The sequence below is a fragment of the Camelus ferus genome, chromosome 13 (assembly GCF_009834535.1).
Source record: "Camelus ferus isolate YT-003-E chromosome 13, BCGSAC_Cfer_1.0, whole genome shotgun sequence".
Taxonomy (NCBI): Eukaryota; Metazoa; Chordata; class Mammalia; order Artiodactyla; family Camelidae; genus Camelus; species Camelus ferus.
Window position 1 is genome coordinate 18,282,591 of NC_045708.1, and position 16,169 is coordinate 18,298,759.

Sequence of the window (16,169 nt, forward strand, 5' to 3'; positions counted from 1 at the left end):
TAGTTTGTAAATTTGTGTTATGAAAACAATGTTATTTTCCCCCACTTTACAGATATGAAATTATAGTATGGACAATGTCTTTTCAAACCATGTACCCCTCCCTCAGAGTTCAGGGGTGCCCCTCGGCTGGAAATCACAGCCCTTTCTGGTCTTCCTGCCTCCAGGATCCCCACCTCCTCTTTTCTCCTCCTGGCAACCAGCGGGACGTTTATAAATCTCTAATCTGGTTATATGGCTTTCCTGCTTCAGATCCAGCCCTCATACTGTATTGACCGTGAATCCTGTGGGGCAAAGAGCAGGTCTCCCCCACCTGCTCTTTGCCTGGCACAGTGCCTGGCACACAGCAGACATTAATGAGCATCTGTGAGCAAATGAATCAACACACATCCGTGGCACCTGGGGTCTGGCTGTGGGCCTGAAAGCCTGGGCCCTGGGTCGGGGGTGAGCTCCCACAGCCACTCCCCACACATTTCTGTTGCTCTAACCGAATCCTTCTCCAGCACTAGCTCAAACTTCCCCAGGCTGCTTTCTCAAACTGAGGCTTGGCCTTTGTCTGGCCCCTGCCTCCCCAAGCCAATCTGAGCACCCCCAGAACCCCTTTCTTCTCCAGTTGGCTTCAAGGTCAGGAATCTATAGGTGAGTCCACAGTAAACCCCCTTCAGGCTCCGACCCCATATGATCTTTCCCAGAAATTCCAACTCTAGGTACCTGAGGCCATCTCCCTCCTCAGGGCCCAGGGCTTAGGGTAGACGGGGCACATCTGGTCCCTACCCACAACTACTCACTCTGACTACCATTCTCAGGGAGCCAATGCCTTGGGTACTCCATGCTGGCCCTGGGGCTCCAAGTTCCACATCTCCTTCAGGGAGGACCAGCTTCCGGCCCTGGAACTCCGGCTCTTCATACAGCACCCAGCTGTGGGCACAGAGACCCAGGGTCACTGGGTGGGGAGAGGATGTACCCCAAGGCAGGGTCTCTGGGTAGCTGAGGAGGTTTCTGCCAGGTTGGCCTGGACACTTCTCACTGCCCTCACATTCCCCAGGTTCACACGCAAGAACCCCGCAGGGAACTCCACACTCACCAGCCTCGGACCACCCGTATGGAGGCCACGCAGGCCCAACCAGAAGCATCAGCAGTGTCTTCCCAAACATCCCTGCTGCTGCCTTGGCAGCCAGGCTCTGAGAAGAGGATCATCTGGAGAAGGCATGGAAGGGTCCTCAGGCCCTAGCCCCAGGCCCCCGCCTCCTGCTGCCCCACCCACTTGCCCTCTACCCCCTACCTTTCCAGGCCTGGTGTTCAGCTTGCCCTGGGTCTTCAATGCTGGGCTCTGGAATGAAGGACAGTGATAAGTCTTATGGGGTTGCCTCTTTACTGCCTCCCACAACTGGCCATTCCAGGGATCCCACATCCTCCCTATTGGCCTCCACCCTCAAAGAGGTGGCCCACAGGGGATGCTACACTTGTTCCCAACCCCCAGGGGCTTCATTACCCTATCCCAGGAGCTGGGTGTCTATCACTCCCCTTCCCCAGCTTCCAAGATACCAGACCACCAAGCCCTTTGGAATCCGAATCTCCTGCTCTTTGGATAAGAAGACTGTGGCCCAGATAAACATGATCACACTGAACTAGACCTCAGACCCAAGCCTCTGGCCCCTGGAGACTGCTTCCCAGTGCCAAGATCCTTATACCATCCAAACCCTGGTGCAGGTGAGACCAGGCCCCCTCCCTTGCCCACCCAAGGCCTCACTCACCCACCCCTCCGGGGGCTGGGCACGCACGGACTTCTCTGGAGGTGGCCTTTCGCTGTAGAGCAGAGGCAGCTGTCTTGCCACCTTCCTGAGCCCTGGTGCCCCATGAGGTGGCAGAGTAGATAGTTTTGCACCCAATGGTTCCAAGGTGGGGGTATCCTTGGGGGCAGGCAGCAGACCCCCAAAGAGAAGGCTGCCTCCAAGACGGGAAGTGGGCCTGCTGCCTGCTTGCCACTCTGGCCCCAGTTCTGGGAGGGGGCCCTTGGCACCTGCCACGTGCCTCTTCATCATCTCCAGAGGAGAGCAAGAGACCTGGGGGGGCCGGGCAGAGTGGGAAGTGCTGGGCCCGGCTTTCTCCTGCCTGCGCTGGAGCTTTTCATCATCACTCAGGTAGGGGTTCTCCAGTTCTTCCTCCTCTTCTCCCTTCTCATCCTCTTTTTCTTCCAGTGTGGGCATCTCCTGGGGGCTGGGTCCCAGCACCCATGGCCCAGGCTGGTCCTCCTCGATGGCCGGCAGTGTGGCATACATGGCCAGGTAGGAGGAGCGGGGGGCTCGAGGCAGCCGATGAGTGCGGAGGATCTCAGGGGGCTCCATGCTCCGTAGGGTATCCAGGAAAATCTCCAGGTCTGCAGTCAGGGCCACTTCCTCCTCCTCCCTTGATGGCTCCAGGAGCGTCTTGCCCTTGGTGGAGTCAGGGACAAGCTGGGACTCTGGGCTGGCCTCTGCTCTCATCGGTGCTGGGGCCCGGGGGCCTCCTGGGCTGGGAGACACCTTGCCCACTGAGAAGGCAACAGGGAGAACAGCAGGGCCCTGGGCAACCACTTTCTGGGCAGAAGATGGGGCAGCAGAAGCACCGGGGCCCTGGACAACCTCTTCCTTGGTGAGGGGAGGGGCAGGGCTGCCTTCAGAACCCTGGACAACCTCTTTTTGGGTGCTAGGGCTGCCTTCTGGGCCCTGGACAACCTTGGTTGGTTTGGAGGATGAGGCAGCAAGAGCACTCGGACCCTGTACTACCTCTTTCTTGGGGGAAAGGGAGAAGATAGGGACATTTTCAGAGTCCTGAACAACCTTATTCCTTGGGGAGGATGGAGCAGAAAGACCTCCTTGGCTGGTGACAGCCTTCCTTCTTACAGAGGATGGAGCAAGAGATTGTCCAGGGACTGTAACCACCTCAGTCTTCACCATGGGCAGGATGGTGGCAGCAGGGGGATCTGGAAGCCCCTCCCTTTTTACAGAGGGCAGGGCCTGGGGTTCCCTGGGCTCAAGACTAAGCTGGGCCCTAGCATGAACAGGTACCTCAGGCTTCTCTGGCAGGTGAACTAGGCCCAGGGAGGGATTTGGGGTCTGGAGTCCAGGAGAAGAGGGTACTGGTGCGTGGTCCTGAGAGGTCTGGAGAGGGAGCTGGGTGGGGCTAGAGGCACTCTGCACCCTCGGGACCTCATGGACCCTGGCATTCTGGGCTCTGTCCTGGTCTTGGTCTGGGCGGGCTGCAAGGACATCCTGGTTCTGAGGTGGGTGAGCACCCTCTGGGATGCCTGCAGGGGCCTGGGAAGATCTGTCCTTTGGCTCTGCTGCCCCTGTCTCAGGCAGCTGCCCCAGGGCTGCACCCTCTGTGCTGCCCAGATCTGGGCTCCTTGGCACAACAGCTGTGGGTCTGGGAAGCCGGCTGGCAAGTGGGCTACGCTCAGCAGGCACAAGGCTGGTTAGCAGCTCCAGGGCCTGACTGCGGCTGGGTGAGCCCTCAGCGCGGGGGCTCACCACCATTGCCCGTATCGTGCGGACAGCATTGCGGCCCCTTGGCAGGGCCTCGCCTGAGAATGTTGGCCCCACAGCATTGGTCACAGAGCTGGTCACCCGTCGGTCCACGTGCCCTCCTACCACCATGGTGGTCCGCACAGTGCGCATCACTCGCCGTTCCTCGAGGCTCCGGGGGCTCCCACTGTTGAGACTCACACCTGGGTAGGGGCTTGGCTCACGGGGCCCATGTACTGGCACCAAAAACTCAGTCCTGGCTACAGCTCCCGGGCTTGGCGGCTCAGTCCTGGGGTCCTGAGGGCTGCCATCACCCTGGTCCACAGCCCCCTTGGGCCTTCCCACTGGCCTTTTCTCCTTGATGGGTAGTGTATACTTCTTGGAAAAGATGGGTCCATGGCTCTGGAAGCTCCTGGAGCCAGCCCCATCCCCGGGGCCCTGGTGACTCATAGTCTCTTCTTCCTGTACAGCAAAGCCATTGACTTCCTCTCGACGGTGGCTATACTCAAACATCTTCTCCTGGGGGGCTTCCAACTGGGCCCCTGATACCAGGGACACCTTGTGAAAACGGTGTTTGATCTCTTCCTGGGCAGGGGGCCGCTGCCGCCATGTCAGTGTGGCACTCACCACTCGGGCCTTGTCCCGAGCCAGGGGCCCACTTGCCTCCTCCATGTTGGGCCCCGGCAACCTGTCCTGAGGTGTCCTTGGCCCACTGTGGTCCAGCTCACTGTAGGTGGTGCCAGGAAGAAGAGAGACAGGGTCAGGAGGTGGTGAGGGTGGCTCTCTGCAGTATAGACCAACTACCCCTGACAAAGTCAGGCTGGGTAACCTCCTGCAAGTCATTTGACCTTTTGGGTCTTTGTTTCCTCATCTGTAAAATGGGCATGATCCTCTCAGCCCTCCCACCCCTCTCCCCATTTTCAGGTGATCTCCTATGCCAGGGTCCTTTAAGGGGTGAAGTTGAAGCCTAAGCCTGGAAGGAGAAAGGAGGGAGACAGCAGGAAGGCATATGTGTCTGGCCCACTATTCTGTGGATGGGCTGTGACTCTGCCTAAGGAACCCTGGGGTTAGTCCTCCAGGAGCCCAAAATTAGAGAACTGGAAAGCTGAGAACTAGGCAAGCATTGCTCTGACCCTGCTTCTGACCATTATAAGGGACAGGAAGGAAAGATAGCTTTGGGCTCAAGAAAAGCTGGGTTCCCCCAGCCCTGTCACTCACTAGCAGGATGACCTTGGGCAGCCACTTCTCCCCGTCAAGCTTCAGGGCCCCCAGAACTGGAATAACAAGAGTATGTGCTTCACAGGGTTATTGTCAGGACCCAGTAAGAGGGAAAGAATGAAAACTCACTTTATGGCTCATAAGCTTCCCACTGTCACCTCGGAGAATTGTGACCAAACATGAGGTGTGCACATGTGGGTCCTAGCATGAGCATGTGGTGATAACTTGTGTTGGAGCCTCAGTGCACACCTGTGGGTCTGAATGAAGCACCACAGGGTGCAGCACTTTGGACTTGAATGTATTTTCCCTCAGTTTTCTCCTCTAGGATTATTTCCCCCATTGTACAGATGAAGAAGCTGAGGGTCAAAGAAGATGGATGACTGGTCCAGGATGATGCAGCTGCTAAGTTGCGAAGTCAGGGTTTGAATTCACATCTGAATCCATGTTCAGGCATCTTCCCCTCTGCCCCTGAGGCCAAGGCTCCGAGCACACCCAGCTATTCCTGTGATCCTCTTGGGCAAAGTACATCTCACCTCTACTCCTTGAGGGGTGGGGCCTGGGACTTACTTCTTTTCTGACCCTTCCTTGATCTCTCTAGGTCTCCATTACCTCCTTTACCAAATAGGGGATACTAATAACAACTGCCTAAGAGGAACTTTAAGTTCCCTAGAAACTCTCCCATGAATCTCTGTTTTAATAATAGTAACATCAACAACACCAGCCATTTACTGAGGGCTAACTCTGTGCCAGACATCTTGCTAACTGCTTTTTGTTCATTGTCCTATTGAATCTTCAAGAGAATCCCATGCATTTGATGCCTCATAAATTATTCACTATGGAAAACAGTATGGAATTTCCTTAAAAAACTAAAAATAGAGCTACCATATGATCCAGCAATCCCACTCCTGGGTTTATACCAGGAAAAGATGAAAACTCTAATTCAAAAAGATACATGCACCCTAATGTTCACAGCAGCACTATTTGCAATAGCCAAGACATGGGAACAACCCAAGTGTCCATCAACAGAAAATTGGCTTAAGAAGATATATACATGGACAGAGAGAGAGAGAGAGAGAGAGAGAGAGAGAGAGAGACAGAGAGAGAGAGAGACAGAGAGGAATATTACTCAGCCATAAAAAAGAATGGAAATATTGACATCTGCAGCAATATGGATGGACCTAGGGAATATTATACTTAGTGAAGTAAGTCAGACAGAGAAAGACAAATATTATGATATCACTTACATGTGGAATCTAAAAAATAATACAAATGAACTCATTTACAAAATAGAAACAGACTCACAGACATAGAAAACAAACTTATGGTTATCAAAGGGGAAAGGGGAGAGGATGGATAAACTGGGGGTATGGAATTAATGATACAAACTACTATATATAAAATAGAACTCAGCCATAAAAAAGAATAAAATAATGCCATTTGCAGCAACATGGATGGACCTGGAGATCATCATTCTAAGTGAAGTAAGCCAGAAAAAGAAAGAAAAATACCATGTGATATCACTTATATGTGAAATCTAAAACAAACAAAAGACAAATGAAATTATTTACAAAACAGAAACAGACTCACAGACATAGAAAATGAACTTATGGTTATCAGAGGGGAAGGGGATGGGAAGGGACAAATTGGGAGTTCAGGATTTACAGATACTAATATATATAAAATAGATAAATAACAAGTTCATAACGCATAGCGCAGGGAACCATATTCAATATCTTGTAGTAACCTATGGCGAAAAAGAATATGAAAACAAATATATGTATGTTCACGTATGACTGAAGCATTGTGCTGTACACCAGAAATGGATACAACATTGTAAACTGACTACACTTCAATAAAAATATAGAGAGAAAAAAATAGATAAACAAGGATTAACTATACAGCAAGGGAACTATATTCAAAATCTTGTAATAATCTATAATGGAAAATAATCTGAAAAAAATATATATATGTAACTAAATCACTTTGCTGTATACCTAAAACTAACACAATATTGTAAATCAACTATACTTCAAGTTAAAAAAAGAGAATAAATTATTAGTAAATTATAAACAAACATTCCCATTTTGCAGATGAGGGGGAAAAAGGCTCAGAGAGGTTGTGAAATTTGCTCAGAGTCACACAGTAGCAGAGGCAAGAGTAGAACTCAACCCTAAGGGCTTAACCACCAAATCAAATTCCCTAATGCATCTGGTAAACTGAGACTCTGTGGTTTGAAGATTTACTTCTAAAGGAGGCCACAGCAGTCCTGGAGGGGCCATGCAGCCCCAACTCCGACTTCCAGGCTATACTGAGCAGGGCAATCCTATTTTCAGTTCTCAAGGGCCGGAGGGGTCAACCTGTCTTCAGATCTGTTCCACCTCTCCTTGATGCAGCCCTCAGATCATTATAAGGGAAGTTAAGGCCAGAAATGGACCCATGCCCCCAACTTCCCTCCCCTTCTATTTCCTGTCCTCCTGAGAAGCTGGTGGAACCCAGAACTTTGACCCTGTCTTGTGGCCCCAGTAGTGACTCAGGTTTTATAAGGGCAGAGATGAATGGGGCTGAGGCCCAGGGAAGCCTGACCTGATTCCGGGACCACTGGTGGCTATGAGAGCATGTGGCCTGGCCTGGGACAGGATCTGAGTGGCCCCAGAAAAGCCTTGTGTATAGGGGAGGTGAGGGGCTGAGATGGATGCCCAGTCCTTTCCTCAGGCCAAAATTCCTGACAGTGACACAATAAGACATTTGAGGCCCTGGATTGTAGCCCTTTACTGAGGCCCAACCCTCTCTCCTGTCCTCACTAAGGAGCCCCCTTTCTTCCAACAGAGCCCCTGTCCTCCTTGCTAGGACTACTCCCTCATGGAGCTTCACCCTGGCTGATTCCCCCACGTATCAACTTCATTTCTGACAAACATTAACAACTACCATTCACTAAAATTCCCTGTCCCTGATGGTACTGACAGTAAGGGGCAAAGCCTGGGTTCTAAGTCATTTATTCATTCATTCACTTGTTTGCTCATTCATTCATTCATTCATTCAGTGCTAACTGTGTTAAGTGATGCCCTAGGCCCTGGTAAGGTTCATTTAAAGCCAATTTTCTCTTGAAGTTGGTATCCAAGCAGTCCAGGGGTCAAAGAATTAGGCATAAAAACAGGAACCATATTTGGAAGACCCCATAGATTATGACAAAGGAACAGGAGAGCAGCTTCAAAGGAAGCCTTCGGTGATCAGATCAGATATTATCAGTCACCTCTCAACAATCAGAATTCAATGCCTCTCTCAACCCAGCCCCTGGACAACACCCCTGGTAGTCATTTCACAAACATGTGGTCATTCTCTGCTGCTAGCATACCTCTAGGGACAGGGAGGTCACAATTTGACAGCTGACCCATCCCTGGAGAGTCATGACTGCTAGAATGTTCTTCAAACTATGCAGGAATCTGCCTGCCTATAGCTCCTCTGTTTTGTTCTTCCTCTGAAGACACACCCCAATGACCCAGGATGGTTCTCCTAGGCCAGCAGAAATGCCTATTCCCAGAGCCCTCTCTTCTCCAGGGCCCTGGACCAGAGGTGGATTTGTCGGCAGGATAACCTGTGACCTCCAGACCAGGTGTGTGGGAAAGGGAGAGGCTGAGGAGGGGATGGGGGAGAGTGTGGGAAAGAGCCTTGTCTAACCCAACAAGTCCTGGATTCTCTCTGCTTACTTGTGAGTCACCCCCAAACTAGGCCAAACCAGTCCACAGGCCCACAGCACATGCTGCGTCACACACAGGCACACACAGACACATGGCACAGGCACACAGAGTCACAAAGGCACAAAAACATATACAGACACTTACCAGACCTACACAATCAGACACACAAACACAGAATCAGAGATAGACACAGTAGACACACATGTCACACACACAGAAACACACAGACACAATGACACATGCACACATTCATGATATACACATGGTCAATTCACAGCCCCTAGCCTACCTCCCCTTGAAATTTACCTTCACTTGGACAGGTGTACACACTTAGATGCATACACAGCTCATATATTCCCACTTGCAGCCCCAACTATGTCCTGCCTCGTATTTGCCAATCCTGGCCCAGAGAACCCACCCCCAGAAAGGAGACCTAGAAGGATGTCATCCCTGAAGTTTTGCTTCTTCCCTCTCTAAGTGAGCACTAGCCTCCTTGCGTCTGTCATTATCCACCTGTGCCCAAAATAGCCTGGGAGTGGCAGATGGAGCCCGAGTCCCCCAGCTAAACCTACTGCTCCTTCCTTGACCCTCTCCAGGGCCTGCCTCCTCCACCCACCCTCCGTCTCTCTGCAGTCCTCCCCAAGCTGGAGCACACACACACCCTGAAGCGTGTCTGAGCCAGCCTGGGTCCCACGTCTCTCTCTTCCTTGCAAGATCATTACTCTGACTCCTGCCCAGAGGCCTGGGCATCCCTGCTGCTGCCTCTGCTAGCACAGTGCTGCCAAATCTGCCTCCACTCACAGGTCGCAGAAAGCCCTCGAGTCTGCACAGCAGCCACACTCATCCCTCCACTGTCTGCACGGGGCCCACGGGCATCCATGAGAGGCATCGTAGAGAAGGAATTAGAACACAAGCACTCAGCTTCAAATTCTGGCCCCTTCAGTTTCTAGTTGACTTTGAGCAAGTGCTGAAACCTGTCTGAGCCTTAGTTTCCCTATTGTAATTGGGGTGGGATAGTGAGGGTTAAGTAGAATTATGCTTAGAAAACAAACCATAAATGACAGTCACCACCATCATCAGAAGGAAATCCTCAGAGCCCTGTTGGAGGCCCAATACCCCTCCTGGTGGTTCTAGAGAGGTCCCATGTTCACCTCCTCTTCAGTGAGTTTTAGGGGACCCATTCTTCCACCTCTGAGCCCACCAGCCAGATTTGGGAGAGTCATCTCAACACAAACAAAAACTGAGGCTTGAGAACCTTAGCACCGTGGCCGCCAACACAAAGCCAGGTGGGGTGATTATTACTGCAACTGAGGCGTTATTAATAAGCATCCCTGCTGTTTCCACAGCCCAACTCTCTGGAGTTCAAAGTGTTTTCCTGTAAGCACCTCTTCCTTCCTCATCTCATGCTACCAAATCTACTTGACAACTCAAGGCCCAGAGAGGTTAAGCAACTTGCCCCAGGACATCTAGCACTTTGACTGAGTGCCTTTTCTCAGGCTGGTAATGTGGTCTCCTGAAGAGGCCCAGGCAGTGGTAGGTGTTGCTAAGGATAAGGTGACCCCTCTCTCATTCCTTCCATGACAGGATATCCCCTCCTCAGGTGGACAGAGGAGGAGAGCAGCAGTGGGTCCCAGGAGGTAGCCTGTGGATGAGGGGAGGGGAAGGAGGGCAGAGTTGGGAAGGGGAGGGGATGGCAGTCAGCTCAAGCTCGGGGAGCTGAATGAATGGGCTGTTAGTTGCAGAAGCTCAGAGACAAGATAGAGATCCCAGAGAGGGCAGCCAGGCCAGTTTCCCCTCCCCATGTTACCCTACATGGAGGCTGAAGTCTACTCACCGTTTGTGAGGGGACCCAGGCGGCCAGCCAGCCTGGAGCTCCTGCCGCTGGGCCGCGCTCCTCTGATGTAGATGTGGGGCTCTGAGCCGGGGCTCCTGGGGCGGGTCAGTCAGGCACCTTGTGATGGGGCGGAGCCCCTGCTGAGGCTCCTGCCAGCCCTTGGATTCCTCAGGGCCGCAGGGGTGGGGAGCTGGTTGGGCCGGTTTGGGCTCCTCACTCTCCTCCCCAGGTGCTTGCCCCCGCCCCCGCAGGGTGACAGTGATGTGGTAGCGGGTCCTTCTGGCACAGGGACGCTCATGTAAGGACTGGGCTGGCTCTGACAGGGCTGGCCCTGGACTGGCAGTCTCGCCCTTTGCCCCCTCTGCCCTGGGGGAGGATGCTGGGCGGGGCAGCATGTCTCCCAGGTTGCTGAGTGGCTCAGGCCTCAGAGGAAACTTCGGGGCTGTGTACAGGGGTTGCAGGCAGGCGCAGGCTGGAGATCTCTGTTCCAAATGTCCAGGAGCTGGCACCAAGCATGAGGGGCACTTGGCTGCAGCAGGCTCTGCTGAAGTCACCGCCAGGGCGAGGCTCTCTGGCCCCATGGAGGCATACCTGGCCAGGTCAGAGGCGCTGCCCACAGCTGGCCTCTGTAGGCGTCCCAGAGGTTCAGCAGGCCCCCCTGAGCTGTGTCGTCGCTTCCAAAGCCAGGAACCACAGCTCCCTGCCCGAATGTCCCATTCTGAGAGGCTCTGGACTTGAGCCTGAGGGAAAGCAGAAGCAGGGACCTGGTGACAGCATCTCCCCCTGCCCTCTGGGTACCCTCAACACTCCTGGGTGTCCACCTTGGCACAGGAGGAGCTGAGCCGAGCTCTGACAACAAGCAGAGTTGCCATAAGGAGAGGCTTCCAGGGCCACAAGAGCTGGGCAAGGAGGCAGATCTCTGGAAAGGCCCTTCAGCATTTAACTCACCCCTTCACATTCTACATATGAGGAAAGTGAGGCCCAGAGAGGACACTGATGTGACTAAAGTCACACAGTGAGGGCTCCTGACTCTCAGGCCAACTGCTTATTTCCCAGGAGTCCACTGGCCTCTGGCCCTTTGGCACCAGCTGCCCTGGGGATTAGGGGCTGTGTAGGTATGCCTGCCACAAGTGCCCATGGCCTCTGCCCACCCCAGGCTTCCAGAGAGCCTGCAGCCACCTCCCCAGTGCCCTCCCAGACTGAGATTCCCAAACACACCTGGGAGGAGGTACCTGGACACAGACATGTTCCTGGGACACTGACCTTTGTCTACTGTCTTCCCCAGGGGCACAGTCTAGATGTGGCGGTGAGGGGAGAGGGCTCAGGCCCCCAGACGCATATGGACACTGCCCCTCAAAACCAAGGTTTTTGTTCTTGGCAACAGAGGAGCCAAGTCTGGGGTCAGATTCCTCCTAGCAGGGGCCCTTGATCCCAAATGCGCCAATTTATTCATCTATGAAATAGATGCAGCCTCTCATTCCCCAAGGGCTGAACATCTCAAGAAACAGGAGGGTTGGGTGATTAGTGTGGGGGCTGAGAGCAAGTCAGCCTGGGCTTGACTCTCAGCTCTGTTACTTCCTAGCTGCAATACCTCTTGCACCCCATTTGTAAAGTAGGTGTGATAATAACAGTACCTGCTTCCTGGGAGTGCTGTGAAGATGCTATGAGATAATCCATGCAGAGTACCCGGCACATAATGAGTACTCAATTAAACACTAGTAATTATTGATGGTATTCAGGACCATAGAGAGACACATGGCTGCTTGAGCCACCTCCAGAGGAAGCCCTCTGCTCCTCCGGGGGTGGGGGGGCATCCTGTCTCTGTACAATCCATGGCTCAGGTCCCCACTGCAGATGGAGAAACTGTAGCTAGAAGGTTAAAGCCACTGGTCTAGCGTCACCCTTGGGGGCCATGCTAGGAAGTGGGGAAAAGGGGCCAAAGAGAAGGTCAAGCTAAAGGTGGGAGTGTGGCAAAGGGGGTCCCAAGAAGAGGCACTGCCCTACATGTCTCCCTGAGGGGCCCCAGCATTAAGCAGCTGTTTCCTAAGCATCTAGGCCCCATGTTGAGTGTTCTACATCAGTTACCTTATTTCTCACAACAGCCCCTAAGAGGCACTGTTGTCTCCATTTTGCAGATGGGGAAACTGAGTTTCAGAGGTGGGGAGTGATCTGCACAGGGTCACACAGTGAATCCCTGGCAGAGAAAGGAGAAGAGCACTCCAGTTGCCTGACTTGTAAGTCAGGGTTCTCAAGGCCAGCCCAGCCCTTCCCAGAGCTTCTGCTCCCCTCCCCCACACTTGGATTCTCTCCTACCTTGAGGCTGACATTGCTGGTGCTGCCCTGGCCCTGGGCCAGGTCAGGGCAGCTCTGGCCACCCCAGGGCCTAGGAAGGAAGCACAGGGAAGGGAATGAAGTAGCTTTCTCCTCTCCCACCCCTAGACTGGACCTGGTGATGCCCCCTCTCTTTTTTCAGGGCTCACGGGCAGGATGAGCTCCTAAAACCTTGTGGGGAGGAGGAAGTCTGTGTAGCAGCCTTCTCTCTGCTCTCTCCCACTGCACCCCCAGACACAGAGAGACAGGGATGGACTTGGGACCAAAATGGAGACGAGGCCCGTATCAGGGCCAGAATACAGAAAAAGGACAGTGCCCTAATAATTCAAAAGCTCACCATTTGCTGAGGCTCTTCTCCCTATGCCAGGCTTAGCACTACATGTTATGCCTACATAATCTCCTTTAAGCCTCACGATAATCCTAAAAGGTGGGTATTAGTGTCCCCATTTTTCAGATAAGGTAACCAAGGCCCAGAAAGATATAAAGTAAGTGAATTGCCTGGAGTCACACAGCTAGTAAGCGTTGGAGTTAAGACACTAGGATGGCTCCACTACAAAGACTGGTTGGTCATCACCACACTAATGGGGACAGGATGGAGAAGTGCCTTGGCTGCCCGCTCTGTGCACTCTGCCCCCATCCCAGACAATCAGCAGAGATAGAAGTCCTGTGCCTCAGTGCCAGAGTTCCATTCTCACGGCCAGTGAGAACCAAGTCCAAGTGTACACACCACATGGAATGTATCATCATGTTAGCCCAGGAGCATGCGCAGTCTCTTCCCTGCCCTCCTCGTTACTGACTCACCTGCACTACTGACTCACCTGCACCCCCACCCTGCCTCCTCTCAAGTAGGCAAAGGGAGGAGCACTGCCTTCTGGCCTATAGGGCAGGTTCCTGCCAGGCAGGGTAAAGGGAGGGGGTGTGTCTTCCAGGCAGGGCACTGGCAGGCTGTGGGCACCACTGGCACCCAGGCATAGGGTAGTTAGGCCTTCCCCTCCCTTCTCTGTTTGGTGTGAGACAACAGTACAAACCCCTCCCCTCACCCTGGCCCCACCACGCCCCCAACCCTCCCAGGGCAGGCTGAAGACAGCTATGTCATGATAAGATCAGAACAAATTGCCCAGTAACTGCATAGACATACAAACATTTGTGCCTGAGAGCACACCCCACATTCTTTACAGATATAGGGCCTGTGAGCCACTGGGGTCCTATTTGCTACCCCATTGCAGCCATTCAGCTTGGCCATTCACAAAGATTTTTTCCTCCTTCTCAGACGTCAGCTACCAGTGAACCGGCTAGGAGAGATGAATTAACTTGTTCAAGGTCATGTGGTCGGGGCACCTAGGGTTAGGACAGAGCTCTGGGCCCCTGGCTTGCAGTCCTGAAATCTCTCCAGGCAACAGAGCAGCCCAGTGCTTTAGGATGTGAGCCCTGGAGTCAGACTGCATAAACCTGTGTCCCAGCTCCACCACTTCCCAGCTGTGTGACTGGGGAAGTGACGTCACCTCTCTGAACCTCCATTTACGTATCTGAATCACACAAAATACCTGATTCGTACAGCTGCTGTGAGGATAAACTGAGATAATCCAGGTAAGGCACCAGGCAAGTGGCAAATAAAAGTTTATTGATATTACAATCTGGGGTAACAGGGGAAACCTCTTCCTGGCATCTAAGGGTAAATGCAGGGCAGTCTAAGCCAACTTAGGAATCTGTCACACTTGTGACAAAGGGACATGAAGACCAGAGTTAAACTAGCCTGTGATGTGAGAATCAAAGTCCACAGGGGCGGGATGAGCTATATTTGCCTTTCAACAGTCTCCAGAGAGGAAATCATTGTCTGCAGGCTGCCTGCCAGTCTTAGGAAATTGCAAAATTTGTTTTAATGTTTTAAAAAAGCACAGGGACTTTATAAAGTCCACATATCCAAAATCATGGTACACCGATAGGTATATTTTTATGCTCCCATTCATACACGCTCATTTGAACATCCACTACATTCAAGACACACACGCACACCCTTCTGCCCAGGGGCACCCCACGCGGCCCTCCTTCTCCAAACTCCTCACCTATCCTGGGATCTGGCCTCCTCCGGGGTCCGCTTCCCCTTGCGCTCCCTCCGGGCCCCTAGCCTGGCCAGGTGGCGGGCCAAACGGGCCCCCAGGCCCCCGCGCCCCTCGGCCATGGCAAGGGCAAGGTCCCGGGCTCGGGGTGTCGGGTCACCTGACCGCTCCAGGGCCCCGGGTCCACCTGGATCCCGCTCATTTGCAGAGAAGCTCCTCCTCCGGCCCGCCTCCCTGAGCAAATAGTGCCCCGCCCGCAGGGAGCGGAGGGCTGGGGGTACCGATCCAGATGCTACCCATGCCCCAGGGCAGAGGGTTCGCTCTGCAGGGGTCATCCTCAATCGAGCCACTTTCCTGAGCTCTCGCCCCCCGATGCCCTCACCTCCCCCAGTCCCCGTGGCCCAGTTCTCGGTCCTGTCCATGCTACTTCTTTAGGCCTCCGGAGGCGACAGTGGCCTGAGGGAGGCTGGCAGCCCCCAAGCTGAACCTGCCACAGGTAGGCGGGGAAACAGGGGCCTGGGGCTAAAACGGGCCAAGAGGCTGGACTGAGCAAAATGTCTTTCCCGCCCCCTCAGGAGGAGGAGCTAGAACGTAAGGGCGGGGCCAGGGGAAGGACTGAGTGTGGTCTTGTAGGTGGGTGGGGCCTAGCCTGAACGGTTGGCATGCTGGGCGGGGCCAAAAAGGGGACGGGGTGAGCTGGAAACCAGGACCGTGAGGGCCGAAACCGACCGTGTCTTTGCCCTGCCATGGTGGACCTTTATGAGCTCTCGGGCCCTGTCCCGGTCCCGAGACCCTACAACTCAGCGGGAATCTCGCCCAGTACCCTGTTGGGGAAGCCAATCTGAAACCCACAGGATTGCGAACGGCGCCCTTGCTGGAAGTTGACCAGCTATGGTGATTATAACCTGGGCCTCCTGCCTCCTACCCTTTCCCACCTGCTGCTGCCTAACTCTAGAGGTGGGGGAGGGGCGCACCTTGCACATTTGAGTGGATCCTCTCGGACTGCAGGGAGAAAGACCATCAGGATGGTCCCAGTTCCCCAGGCTCTCTCTGCCAATTGTTACCTGCCTGCAGCCCCTGTAGGACCTCAACCCCTTCCTTGAGCTTGATACCCCCTTAGCCCTTTGCCCTCTGTGATGACTGGTCCTGACACACAGGGGGCCATGATGCTTCTGGGTCATGAGTGGACACTGACATCCTTGTGATCGTGTCCCTCCCACAGGGGGAGCTCAGATCCTGGCATGTACAGAGGGAGGAGCATGCCCCACCTGATCATGGCAAGGAGTACCAGCTGAGGGGGCACAGTGGCCTCTAGGAACTGTGGGACAAGAAGGTGATGAGAAGCAGCAGATAGACATCTGGGCAGGTGCTGGAACATCTGTTCGGAAAAGAGGGCAATGTGTCCTGTGCTTGGCAGCACAGTCTGCACCCTGCAGAGTCCTAGAAGGCTGGACTGTCCATCGGCAAGCTGAGATGGAGGGACTAGTCCCAGATAGGTCCCAAACAGAGAGTGGAACTCAAACCCAGCCAGAGG

General features: G+C 53.7%; 1 protein-coding gene across 1 annotated transcript in view; it reads right to left on the reverse strand.

The window, feature by feature from the left end:
* The window catches only part of CRYBG2 (crystallin beta-gamma domain containing 2), a 28,512-nt gene extending 12,599 nt beyond the window's left edge, over positions 1-15,913 (reverse strand). The window contains exons 1-7 of the mRNA XM_032495570.1: positions 14,642-15,913; positions 12,561-12,630; positions 10,248-10,987; positions 1,752-4,227; positions 1,280-1,327; positions 1,082-1,194; positions 786-915 (exon numbers count right to left, since the gene is read on the reverse strand). Of these exons, the coding sequence (XP_032351461.1) occupies positions 786-915; positions 1,082-1,194; positions 1,280-1,327; positions 1,752-4,227; positions 10,248-10,987; positions 12,561-12,630; positions 14,642-15,057 (3,993 nt within the window). The 5' untranslated portion in view covers positions 15,058-15,913. The remainder of the gene's footprint in view (positions 1-785; positions 916-1,081; positions 1,195-1,279; positions 1,328-1,751; positions 4,228-10,247; positions 10,988-12,560; positions 12,631-14,641) is intronic.
* Between the last annotated feature and the right edge of the window lie 256 nt (positions 15,914-16,169).